A 13867-nucleotide genomic window follows, 5' to 3' on the forward strand; every position below is an offset into this window, starting at 1 on the left:
GGGCGGCCCTGATTTACACAAGGAAAATAACACTAGCATCAATCCAAGTCATTTTAAGTATGAATTTCCTTCAATGCCTCCGGTGATGTCCAGGCCCATCTCATGATGACTGACACCATTTAGCATCAGTCTGACACTAGGCAGCAAGGCAGGGCAGATAAATGTCAGGGTGTGTTTTCAGTACCTGGAAAGCGTCTATTGCTGGTCCTTGCCCCCACCAGGTTTCCAGGCTCCAAAATGTCACATGATCCTTTCCCAGTACTTACGCACATCTTCCCTTAGATTCCGAAGAGCAGTGACATAGTCATAACCCAGGTACAGCCAGGTGTCCATTTTAGAGGGAATCCTTAAAAGCCCTTGGGCAGAATCCTTAAACAGCAGGTCCTTCCCCAAAGGTGAGCCGAAGAGCTGGAAGGCTTTAGATTTGTCTTTGCCATAATGTTCCTGTGTATAGTAAAACACAATAGTGATTGGCTACAGCAGCAAGAAAGGCTGTGAAAGGGGACCGAGGGAACAAAACCCCAGAAAATGAAATTAAAACCATTAAATTGTCAAGATTCCAGGAGAAAGGGCAGTCAGACCTCCTTTTTCCACCCAGCACCATCCCCATTCCCAGTCTTCTTGCAGTCATGCAACAACCTATTTCACAGAATATGTTTCTGTGTCTGTCTCCTTGGTTGGGCTGACAGCTCACTGAGTCTAAGAAATGCAGTCTCCTTCAGAAGCTGACACTGTGTGGTTACCACTTCAGCCCTTGATAGACAGATGGGAGGGCTGGACGAGAGGAGGTTGGCTCAGGGCTGGCATTCTGCTGCCCTAGGGAAATAAACCTGGCTGTGTGTGTGGCTTTCTTTCAGTCAGGCTGAGAGGACATTAGGAAAAAGATCATTTCCTTCTGCAGAGGTCATGGAAGGCCTTATGGGGGAGGGAGTATTTGCCCTTGGCCTAGAAGTCCTGGTTAAGATGGAAAGAAACAACTAAACAATAAGGAGCATCTTTATGTCACTAGGCCAAAATGTAAGGGTCTGACAGGCAATCATGCAGGACTAGGTTCTGTATGACTCTGAGTCCCCACTGGGCACTTTTAAGCAAATAGATGAATGTGGCACAGTTCCCACTATGTCCTAAAAAAAAAAAAAAAGTTATTCCATAGTGACAAAAGGGAATGTAGGAAAATGCCCCAAATCCAAGCAGGGACTATTAAGCAGGAGGGAGGACAGTGAATTCAGTACCTGGGCCTGGTTGAGAAGCTCCCAGATCAAGTCTTCCTTGCCCCCCACACTTCGGGCCACAACAGCATGGGAAGGGACACGGGCCAGGTGGCAGTCCTTATATTTATCTACTGTCATCCTCTGCAAGGTGTCTGGGCAGAGCAGCCTATACTCATCCCGATCAGCTTCGTTTGGCAGGTTTTCTGGGGGAAGAAAGCCTGGATGAGCCAACTACAGATAGGACAGAGTCATGAGCTGTGTAGTCTCTCTCCTCATCCCTTGCAATCCCAATGAATTATAGCATGTGCAAGCTGAGATACCTAGAGCAAACACTGAGGGCCAGAGTACATAAGGGAACTGACTTGCTTGAGATCCCACAGCCAGTTACAGGCAAGAAAGCATCTGATGCCTAGTACAGGGGTAACTGCCCCATACGCCACAACATGTCTCATCTCAGCCGACCAACTTCAGGCCAAGTTCAGCCAGATGTGCCCCCAATCCCTTGCTGTGGCAACATTGACCAGGAAGAAGGGTCCCCATGTCTAGGAGTTTGAAGGATGGACAGAGCCCCAGGCGTCCAGTTGTAGACCCCATAGGTACACAACTCTGCACAAGTAGAAACCCAAGCAATGATAAAGGAGGAATACAGTATGCTTATATGTGACCACTGACCATGAGAAGGGGTACAGGGTGGGGGGCCCACTGCCTGGAGGGAATTTGTAGATTCTCCTGTTACTTACCGAACACTGTTGAATGCTTGACAAAGGCCACATCCCCAGCATCATCCATCAGACACCTGTGGGAAAAAAATACATTAAGAGGATTCCTGCATGGCAGGCCCTTCACCTCAGGCTTAAGGGTCTGTCTGGTCACACCATCCAGCCTGGGACAAGGACAGAGATAGATGGAGGCCTCTATGCCAACCCATAGCTGAGGAAGCACTACGGGGCACTGATATACCACGAAGATGAGGAGGGGATGAGCTCATGGGAACTAGAAATCCCTTATCACATGCCCCACAGTAGCAAAAAAAGTCAATGAAGATATTTTAATAGAGAAAAGAGTTTTTAAATTTCTGAAATGGAAAATAAAGACATAGAGTCTCCTGAGAGAGGAAATGTCCCTCAGCTGGCATCAAACTTTAGTATATAACCAAGGGGAAAGAGGGAGAGAAAAATCAGCCACATGAGCTGTCTGCACAGGGGCAGTGAGGGAAGGCTGGAGAGAGTGCATTGAACAGGAGACCCTGCTACAATAGAAAGCAGAGGGTCAGTCACTGAAGAATGGTTCAAAAACTAGGATGTGCCTGTTTCCTTAGGCTCTGCCCAGTCCAGCAAAAGAACATACTGGGCAGGTTCCAGGGCTCTGGGGAGGTAGAAAAGATCTCCAGGAGAGGGGCTCCCTTGTCAAATGTCACATAAAAGGTATATGCACTGGCTTGGCCTGGAGAGTCTCAGCTGGATCACTGAGTCACTGCAAGGGCATGAGGCCTCTGGATGCCTCTTTGTAGGCTGGGCTCTGCTACGGGCCAGGTAGGGTCTCCCAGCCTGAGGACATTGGACAGTTTGGCCATCATGGAGCAGCAGTTGGTCTCACTCACTTGAAGGCACCTGAGTATCCGAAGTATGGTTCATGGTTAGAGCAGGCACACTTATCTGTCCCTTTCCCCGCACACAGTTGACATAGTTTGGGAAAGGCTGTCCGATCTGCACAGGGAACACAGCTGCCCGCGAAGAAACTGGACACCGCTGTTCAACATAAGACATGTAACACAGGTCATGAGCCACCCTGGGGACAAGCAATTATAGCTCCCAGTCTAGGGTTTTTAGAGAGTGACTAAAGGAAAATGAATACACCCAGTCTCAGCACACCCTTGCATATGTTCACTGATCAAGATCAAGATTTTCCAAAAGGGACGAATTAACATTTGTCCTCCCACCACCCTCCCCAAGAACCAGACCTGTGCCTGCCACTGACCCAGGCCTGTCTCAGGTCACTGTCAGACTGGAACAGCTCAGAGAGAGGTCTCCTCTGGAAGTCCTATCTGAGAGATGGGAAACCCAGGTAGGTGCAAGCCAAGTTCATGGCCAACAGATGGCTACCAGAAAAGCTCCAGCAGATCAGCCACAGATAGGAATGAACCCTAGGAAAGTGATCAGTAGGGCCCAGCAAACTTGGCCCTGACTGAAGCCCTCTGTTGGGCTTCATGGCCTTCCCCCCACTTCTCAGGATAGCCTTTGGTTTGGTGTTAAGAGCTCAGAGAAAAAACTCAGCTGACACCTGCCAAGGGCTGCAGGTGTGGCAGAACTGACCAGTTTAAAACTGGTGAACCTCCTCCCTCCACCCCCCAGACTCTTCATACACGATCACCTGATCATGTCTGAGTGATCCCAGTGTGGACTGTGTAGGCCTGCCTGATAGCAGTCACCCTCTTGCCTACTTACCCTTCTGAAGAGAGTCACGTGGCTCAGGCAGCTTCCAATAAAGTAAGCCCATAGGGATGTTCCATCCAGCAGACCTGCCAAGGCCTGTATGGCAGGACTTCTTGCCTTCGAGCTCATTCAGGTTGAAGTTACTGCTCTTCTTCACCAAAGCCACAGCATAATACTGGGTTTTTTGATCTGCAAAGAGACAATGTGAATGAAAGACCCTTAACCTGGGCCACAGGGAAACATTGCTCATCCCTACTGGGTTCCTGAGTAAAGAAAGGGAATCCACAGGGCACATTTATGTTGGGTTGGCTCACAGAGGGAGAGAGATCAGGAAAACCTGCCTAGACTTGCAGGGGGAAGAAAGGACCACAGGGAGAACATTTGCAGTAATAGTCCAAGCAAACACAGGGGCAAGAAGGCCACATAAACATGTGGCCCAAATGCTTTTTGCCTACCATGGCCCTGCAGTGTGTCTGCTTACACATACCAACCAGGCCCACAAGGAAATTGAAGTTGTAGCACAGAGACCACATTTATTCTAAGTACTTCCTGTTCCCTGACACAGGCCCAGGGACAGCTGGTTGCTCTCAGAGGAGATGCAAAGCTGTTGGGGCTCCAAGTATGTACTGTGTAGCTCTAAACTCTAGTGGTTCAGGTCAGGTTGTGCACGGTCTGCTCTGTTTCTCCAGGGAGCACATTTCATAGCCCAGAAGGTGAGTGTCAGGAGCACCAGTCCTCAACCATCCCAAAGCCCCAGAGGCCTTGAGTTGTGCCTCTGGCAGCTGATAGGGCCTCTCATTCCCCACTGACACCCAATGGGAAATGCTCATCAGTATTTAGTCTACATTAGCTGCCTGGGCAAGACACACTCAGCATCTACCAGGAGAGAACAAGAGCCACACACTCTCTCCTGGGTCCCCAGGAAGAACTTACCCCCTTCTGACTCATAGAACTCTGCCACTACAGGCTTTAGGTTGTAGGGATTCAGGCCCGCCTCAAACACCAGGCCTGCATCCAGTGTCACAGCATCTGCTTCATTTGCCTGTAAGATAACAGACCAGACCCTGATGAAGTCCTTACTTCTGAGGAAGGGCTACCTATACCCGGGCAAGTGAGGGTGACTGGCAGGGCTTCTTGGATCTGGGGCCAGAAGAACCCTCACCTTGGCGCAACTACACATCACACCAAGGGTTTTGGTTGACTTCACCTCCCTGGTAAGGGGATTTGGCCACCATTTTCCTATTCCTCCCACATAGAGTAAGGAACGGATTATGTTTTTCTTTCCCCTGGTAAGGAGTCTGGTTCTTGGCCCAGAAACCTATGTGTGGTCTTTCAAGATCACATTAGAGGAGCTTTTCCTGGCAGACCTCATGGGGGAAAGCTGCCCTCCCAACCCTAGACTGGGTACAATGCGCAAACACAACAGACACTGAAGGAAGTTGCAACCATTCTCTTACACATATTTATACTGCGAGCGGTATTTATACTACATATTCATACTACATTGCTTTCTTTGGTAACCTCTTTATCTTGAGCCTTCTGCTGAGGTCTTCCTCAAGCACTTTGTGAAGCCCTTCTTATGGGGGAGGGGAGCCTTGAAGACACTGTGTCCACTCTGATTCAGTACTCAGTACTTTTTCTTCCTGTTCTGAGACCCCATAACTACAACAGTCTTGTTCAAGGATTTGATACTTTCTTTGGGCTTTACCTCTCACTTATACTATGAACTAAGGGTAAAATGCTGATTATTATTTCTGTTATGGCTCATTGTTTTTTTAATGAACTATTCAGATATGTCGAGGTCACCACTGTTCAACTCAGCTCCATTTTACAGTTGAAAAACAAAGGCACGGGAAGTTTGTTACTTCCCCAGGCTACATAGCTAGTAAGTCATGGAGCTGGGATTTAAATTCAGGTTGTCTGGATTTATTTCTTCCATTACAGTTACTTGCTGGATATTTAGTTAGTTAATCTTGGGGCAACTTGTAAGGGTTGGTATTGTTTTTATTATAATATACATCAGATAAAATTTACTGTTTAACCTTTTGTAAGTATACATTTCAGTGCCATTAGATGCATTCACATTGGTGAAGGACAGCTGTATTCCACAACTAAATACCAAATATGAAGCAATCTTTGTGTCCTCCTTGGTATCAGAAAAGTTAAGTACAACCTCTAGCCTCCCCCTACCCACCCCACACACCACAGAGTAAAAACGAATAAGCAAACAAACAACTTTTCCTGGAGCAGTGAGAGTGGGGCTTTATGGCCAAGACACCAGGATGCTGATCAGGCATCCCTGTGGCCTCAGGGGCAAAGGAACCAAGGAGCCAAGGCCTAACTCATGGGATCCACTAGAGCAGCAGGGATTCCAAGGGGAACCTGAACCAGCAAGGAGGAGGAGGATTAAGATCAAGTATAACCCCCACAGGTGCAGATAACTGCACTCAGAAGAATATAAACCACAATGCGTGAGTGTCAAGAGGAACAAAAACTCTAGGGAGGTTGAAGCTGTCTGATGCGTTGAGAAGAGCTGCCTGTGGGGGATTTACTTTTCTATACAAATTGAAGACTGCAATCAGAGTTAAAGCATAGAAAAGGAAATTATTAGAAATAAAAAGAAAAATTATTTGAACTGGTACATCTAGAAACAAAAAATATAACTGTTGAAATAAAAAAGTGATGAAGGGGGCGCCTGGGTGGCTCAGTGGGTTAAGCCACTGCCTTCGGCTCAGGTCATGATCTCAGGGTCCTGGGATCGAGTCCCGCATCGGGCTCTCTGCTCAGCAGGAAGCCTGCTTCCCTTCCTCTCTCTCTGCCTGCCTCTCTGCCTACTTGTGATCTCTGTCTGTCAAATAAATAAATAAAATCTTTAAAAAAAAAAAGTGATGAAGGGAGGGGCACATGGATGGCTCATTGGGTTAAGCCTCTGCCTACAGCTCAGGTCATGGTCTCAGGGTCCTGGGATCCACATCGGGCTCTCTGCTCAGCGGGGAGCCTGCTTCCCCCTCTCTATCTGCCTGCTTCTCTGCCTACTTGTGATCTCTCTCTCACTGTCAAATAAATAAAATCTAAAAAAAAAAAAGTGATGAATGGGCAATAAGTTGATTAGACATGTTAAAATTAAGAATTAGTGAAGTGGAAGCTCTATCTGAAAAATGTACTCTAGATCCTGCCAAAAAGAGGTATAGATGATGGAAGTTGTGGAAGAAGGATTAAAAGGTTAGATTAAAGAAGACCCAACATGTGTCATCTTGAAATCCTAGAATTTTTTTTAAAAAGAGACTGAAACAAACATATTTAAAAAGATAAGGGCTGTAAATTTTTCAGAATCGATGAAAAGCATAATTCCACAGACCCAATATACACTAAGCAGGAGAGGTACCAAGATTTTCACAACTGCAAATTAATCATAGTGAATCTATAGAACATTACAGACCAAGAAAATGAAACCTCAAAATCAGTCAGAGATGACTGAAGCAATAACAGGATAATACCACTCTTCTCCACAACTACAATGGAAGTCAGGAGACAGTGGAATAATATTTTAAAACAGGGTAAAAATGTCAAGCTAGAATTATACATTCAGCAAAACTACCATTCGTGAGATTAAAGCATTTGTAGAGGAAAGCAAACTACTGAGAGAGTTTAACACCAAGATATTGGCTCTAAAGAATCCCCCCAAAATTTATATATCAAGAAGGAAACATATCCCAGAAGGATGGTCTGAAAAATGAGAAGGGATGGGAAACAGACTAAATGGCAAAAATACAGATAAATCTAAATATTCCGTCACTCTTTTTAAATTTTTGGGTGTGTGTACACACACACATAGACATAGACCTACAAGCCCCCCCATATATATTTTTATATAGTGTCTACAAATACGTGAAGTATTTACATTGTGGGTTTTAAAAAGATAGACATAAAATATTAAATGGTAATATTTAAACAGGGAAGAGGGAAGTCTGAGCGACCATTTCCCAGGGTCATTTTATTGTTTGAGAAGGAGGGCCAGGATTATTTTACTGTAATACATTGGTAAGCTAAAAGTATGTAGTAAAAATTTAAGGAACTCAAAAGGAATATAAATAAAGTGTTTAAATTCATTACCAGTAGGTGGGAAAGTGGAATAAAGGGAAAACAATGCAAATGAACACACACTGTGCAAACTCAATTTTTAAAAATCAGAAGAGGAAAAATCAGAAAACAAGGGAAGGCTGGACTAAAATAAAAAAGTAATATGGCAGAATTATGTCCAAATTTACCAGTAATAATAATAAAATAAATGAGTTTTCACATAAAGTAAATAAATCTAATTGTCAGATTGTATTAATAAAATCCAGCAATAAACAGTTCTCAAAAGATGCACCTGAAGCAGGAGCAACAGAAAACTGAAAATGAAGGAATGAAAGAAATCACAGAAGAAGACTACTAAGCAAAGAGAGTTGATGTAGTATGTTAATAGAAAAATAGAGTTTAGTCAAAAAGCACTGCCAGATAATTTCATAATGATAAAATACCAAATTCACCAAGAATGATATGGATTTTTCACTCATATGCTGGTGGTAGGAGTAGAAATTGAAATAATCACATTAACTGTCAACTACACTCCAAAAAAAAAAGGAGGAAAGAGCCTGGATGTCCATCGACACACACACACACACACACACACACACACACACACACACACACAATGGAATTATACTCAGCCATCAGAAAGAATGAAATCTTGCCATTTGCCATGACATAGTTGGAACTAGAGGGCATTATGCTAAGCATAATAGACCAATCAGAGAAAGACAAATACCATATTACATCACTCATATGTGGAATTTAAGAAACAAAACAGATGAACATAGGGGAAGGGAAGGAAAAAATAAGAGGAAAACAGAGAGGGAGGCAAACCATAAGAGACTCTTAACTATAGGGAACAAACTAAGTGTTGCTGGAGGGGAGATAGGTGGAGGATAGGGTAACTGGGTGATGGGCATTAAAGAGGACACTTGATGTAATGAGCACTGGGTGTTATATGCAACTGAAGAGTCACTAAATTCTACCCCTAAAACTAATAATCCAGTGTATGTCAATTAGATTGAATTTAAATTTAAAAATTTTTTAAAAGAAATGAACATAACCAGCTACATAGGTAAATACAAAAAAAAAAAAAAAACTATATTGAATTGGCTTAAAAGTCAAACACTGCTGGTGGGAATGCAAGCTGTACAGCCACTCTGGAAAACAGTATGGAGTTTCCTCAAAAACCTAACACTAGGGCTACCCTATGGCCCAGCAATAGTGCTACTAGGTATGTTATTTACCCAAAGGATACAAACATAGTGATCCAAAGGGGTACCTGCACCCCAATGTTTATAGCAGAAATGTCCACAATAGCCAAAATATGGAAAGAGCCGAGATGTCCTTCAACAGATGAATAGATAAAGATGTGGTGTGTATACATACAATGGAATATTACCCAGGCATAAAAATGAAATCTTGCCATTTGCAAAGACGTGGATGGAACTAGAGGGTATTAGCTAAACAAAATAAGTCAATCAGAGAAAGACCATTGTCACATGATTTCACTCATATGTGGAAGTTAAGAAACAATACAGGATCATAAAGAAAGGGGAAGAAGAATAAAATCGTACGAATCAGAGAGGAAGACAAACCATAAGAGACTCCTAACTATAGGAAACAAACTGAGGGCTGCTGGAGGGGAGGAGAGTAGAAGATGGGGTAACTGGGTGATGGGTATTAAGGAGGGCACGTGATGTAATGAGCACTGGGTGTTATATGCAAGTGATGAATCACTGAACTCTACCTCTGAAACTAATAATACACTATATGTTAATTCATTATTATTTTTTAAAAAATCAAACATATTTGGCATTGTCTTAGAAGACAAATACCTATCCCATGGCACAACAAGTCTGCTCCTACATATATATATTCAAGAGAAACTATTAATACTTGTGTCCTAGGAGATGTGTTAAAAATATTTGTCGGGGCGCCTGGGTGGCTCAGTGCATTAAGTCTCTGCCTTCGGCTCAGGTCATGATCTCAGGGTCCCGGGATCGAGCCCCGTGTAGGGCTCTCTGCTCAGCGGGTAGCCTGCTTCCCCCTCTCTCCCTGCCTGCCTCTCTGCCTACTAGTGATCTCTCTCTCTCTGTCAAATAAATAAATAAAATCTTTTAAAAAAATTTTGTCAAGCCCTGATTAGAATAACAAAAGGCTGGAAAGAACCCAAATGCCTAATGACCAGAAAAGAAAAAATACATTGTGTTATACTAACATAATGGACTATTGTGGGCTCTGAAAATGAATGAACAATAGCTATATTCAACAATGTGGGTGAATCTTAGCATAATATCAAGGAGGGAAAAACAAGGAGAAGACAACATATAGTAATGCCATGTTTATGAAACTTTTTACGAATCAAAACCATATAGTCATTCACACATACCCATATACATCTTAAAACTAAAATACAAGGCAAGAAAGTTGTAAGATTGAGAATGGATGGAGAAAGACATCGGTAACTGTAAGTAGGGCCAGTGGGTTACACCACACTATGTGGTTGTCATTCCCATAGAATCCAGTGCTGCCACACTGCAGCCCTAGAAGTAAGCGATTGGTACTGATGAAGTTTTGAGAACCTGTGTTAGGTTCATGGATAGTATCATTTTATATTATCAGCAATTTAAAAATGGAAAGGGGCATGCATGGACTAGAGCTAAACAAATGTCACAATTCAAGGGTGATAATTTAAAGCATGATCATAACAGATCCAACTAAAAAACACACACAGGCCAGTTGTTTTGACCAAATCACTGATTCCTTCAGTCGATCATGCTCCGTCTGGCTGAGTCTACCTTTCCCCCCTCATTACTCCTTCCAGTCTCCTGCTTGCTCTACTCCTTCTCCCTGATTTCCCTACAGCAACTTCAGAAACTCCCGCTCTGCTATCTTGGGCCGTTTGCACAAACGGTTCTTCACTGCCTGACGTGTTCTACCTGTGGCACCCAGCAGGCGTACCCATGCTCATCCTTGGGGTCCTAGTTTCATTGCTTCCCTGTCAAGGAGGTTGTGCCTGACATGCAGGCCAAAGTAAGTTTCTTCTGAAAGTCTCTTCCAGAGCATTGTACTCTTTCCCTTCATCGTACATCACACACTTTGAAATTTACAATTTATTTGTTTGCATATTTTTCTTCTCTCCCCACTAAATGTTATCTTGTCAAGAATAAGGGCCATTTGTGTTTAAATTCACCACTGCAGCCCCATTGCTCAGCACAGGGTCTGACCCCCATTCAGATGTGCAGGGACAACAATGAAGGAGTGATGTGTTTTTGGAAAATCTGAAAAACAAAGAGATCAGCAACCATCTGCCGTTGGCACTGTGTTCCTCTTCTCCATGAGCATCATTCATCTAGTTCCCGTGATGTACCACAACTTCCAAAACAATGTCATATGGTAATTTTGATAGTAAACATTCTTGTTTTTTTTCCTGAATTCAGAGAACTTGGTGCCTCAAAATAGTCCCCTTTTCAGAGTGTGTTGGATTTTGTTTTAAGACTCTTTAAAGATATCTACTCCAATTTCCCTTTCTGAAGTGCCTTTATTAGCACTGGGGGTTGACTGTCCCACACACCAGCCTCCCACCTGAGTAGAGTTGTTCCAAAATGTCAGAAGAGAAGGTTTGGATTTTATTCCACTCTCTTTTAGGCAACAGTGACTTACCCAAATGGCCTTGATGCACTCAAGGTAGGAGGTTTTCTTCACACAGCTGACAAAAGGACCATTTTCAAGGACAGTTTTCATATTTTCCATGAAACTGGAACACTTACTGGCCTCATGATTTGAGACCGTGCACCATCTCACAGTTTTCTCAGGGGAGACAGCCAGACACAGCCCTAGGAGAAAGAGGTCAGAGGTTGTGTTAGTGGGAAAGACAGAGCAGTCCCGAAGGCTCTTGAAGTCTCCATCTCTCCCAACCTGTCCTCCTCCTATTCCTCCTATTACACCACAGAGCACAGATTCCATTGCCTTCTGAGGCTGGGGACAAGAGAATGGAACCCTAATGGCCCCCTAGTCACCTGCTTACCACCCTATGCTAGCCAGAGGGATGCTGGCTTGACCATCAGCTCTTTACTGGAGACCACAATAATCTGCTTTTCTCTGTTTTCCCTGCCTCCTTATCTCACCATCATGAGACTGCCCTGGGACATAAGCATCATCAGTGTGACAGAGCATTTTCAGCCACTTGAAGGCATTGGCTCGATATGACAACTTGGGGAAGCTAGCAAGGTAGGAATTGCCATCTTTTAAAGATGATGGAACTGGCCTTAGAGAGTGATGCTTTACCTAAGGTCATCCAGCCTGTTAGTGGCCAAGACTGGCCTAGAAACCAGGTCTCCAGCCTTTGGTCTCTGCCCAGGGAAGAAAAGAAGATGACATTCTGAGTTATTTTCTATCTGCTTGGCCAGTAGGTAGGGGTAAATGACTGATGAAATAATGAATTTGCCTTTGAATCTCGTCTATCATCCTCTGTTCCAGGAATAAGCAGAACTCCACATATTCAGTGGCTCTTTCTGTTTCCAGTGACCCCTCCCTCAATTTTCATCAGTCTTTTGGGCTGCCATTAGGAGAAACTAAAGCCAGCCATGTCTGCAGCTATTAAAATCATGTGGTTGCACTGCTCCCAAAGACCTATGTCATCTCCACGTTCTGTGGAGAAGAGCACAGGGCTGACTCAGGGAAGCTGATGAATATCCACAAAGCGCAAAGCAGGAAGCGGAGAGGGCAACACTTCTCCAGGTTGCATAAGGAGGAGCCACTGGGAAATTACTGCCCCAGCCACCCTTTATCCCACCTCTGCCCATGAGAAGTCATGGGAGGCATCAGGATTCAGTGGCAGACACCCCCACTCCCACCCCCACTCCCCAAAGTGCCCTTCCTGAGGTCTCATGAGCAGAGTTTGTCCTGAGTCCTGCATTTACCTTGCACAGCCCTGTGAGGTGCTTTGAGGGTGGGAGGGGACCAGGGCCAAAGGCAAGTAATGCACGGCCAACTCCCAAGGGTAAACTTTTCCAGGAGAGACAAATAACGAAACACAAAGCTCCAAAGGTATAACGAATGCACCAGGAGAGGCAGAAGTTAAAGAACAGAGGACGCCAAACAATCTCAGGAGGTGATGCGTGTAGCAGAGGGCTTCCAATTACAGACCCCACAGCACGGATGTGTGCAGCAGACTCCACTCCACTGGTGCCTGGACCCACGGCCTCGTTTACCCTCACCCGACCCTCCCCGGCCCAGCCTTCTCACTGGTGAGGACACAAGAAGCCTGGATTCAAATATGCTTTGAATCCCTCAATGGCCCTGCTTCTTAGCCGGACATCTTCAGTGCCAAGGGCACCCATGGGCCATCAGACCGCCAAGGGTGGGGGCGCAGTCAAATTTAGGAGGCCTTGAGTGCCATTCTTAGCAGTTCAGACACGACTCAGGAGACCTCATAGACGGAATCTGATAAACCATGATGGAAGTGCTCTTATTGCATTCTAATACTACGGGATTTACTGGACAACAAGAAGGAGAGCATGGAGAGGAAGCAAGGAAGCATGGAGGGCACGAAAAGGGTCAGAAGCACTAGCAGGACAAGCAGCTGTGCGCAGGCGCAGAACTGAACCTAAGGCAGTTCTCAACCAGATGCAGGGATGCGGCGGGGAAGAGCGAAGGAAGTTCTCTAGGCTTCCAGCCCAAGCGTGGATGGAATCCAGGAGCCTGTGTGGCCCAGTGGAGGGTGCAAAAAGCTACGGAGCTGGCGACTCTGGGAGCCTTCCCCGAGCCGGCACTCACCCAGGACCGCGCAGGCCAGCAGGGTGCGGACAGCAAGCCTCATCTTCCTGGTCTGTGGCTAGGAGCCGGGAGCACAGACCTGTGGGCTTCTGCGCCGCCTCCCCGCGTCCAGTGCCCCTTTATGTCCGGCCCAGCGGGCCAAGCAGAATCTTTGACCTCCTGTGTTTGTGCAGCCCGCTTGCCCAATCACCCCTCATCCCTCCCCCTTCATTCCTTCCCCAGGCCGATCACCTCATTTCCTGAGCTCCGGAGAGACCCACGGATGGAATCCAGCACAAAAATGCTGATTGTAAGGGAATTAAGGAAAAATGAACCCTTTGTTAATGTGCGCTCTCTCTGTGCCAGGAGCAGGGCCACAGCGGGGCTTGG

General features: G+C 45.2%; 1 protein-coding gene across 1 annotated transcript in view; it reads right to left on the bottom strand.

The window, feature by feature from the left end:
* LOC125104222 (serotransferrin-like) overlaps positions 1-13640 on the bottom strand; it is a 62423-nt gene extending 48783 nt beyond the window's left edge. The window contains 8 exon segments of the mRNA XM_047736719.1: positions 267-444; positions 1233-1414; positions 1952-2007; positions 2812-2959; positions 3656-3832; positions 4577-4685; positions 11384-11556; positions 13499-13640. Of these exon segments, the coding sequence (XP_047592675.1) occupies positions 267-444; positions 1233-1414; positions 1952-2007; positions 2812-2959; positions 3656-3832; positions 4577-4685; positions 11384-11556; positions 13499-13541 (1066 nt within the window). The 5' untranslated portion in view covers positions 13542-13640.
* Positions 13641-13867: the final 227 nt, after the last annotated feature.

Source organism: Lutra lutra, chromosome 1 (genome assembly GCF_902655055.1).
Source record: "Lutra lutra chromosome 1, mLutLut1.2, whole genome shotgun sequence".
Classification (NCBI taxonomy): domain Eukaryota; kingdom Metazoa; phylum Chordata; class Mammalia; order Carnivora; family Mustelidae; genus Lutra; species Lutra lutra.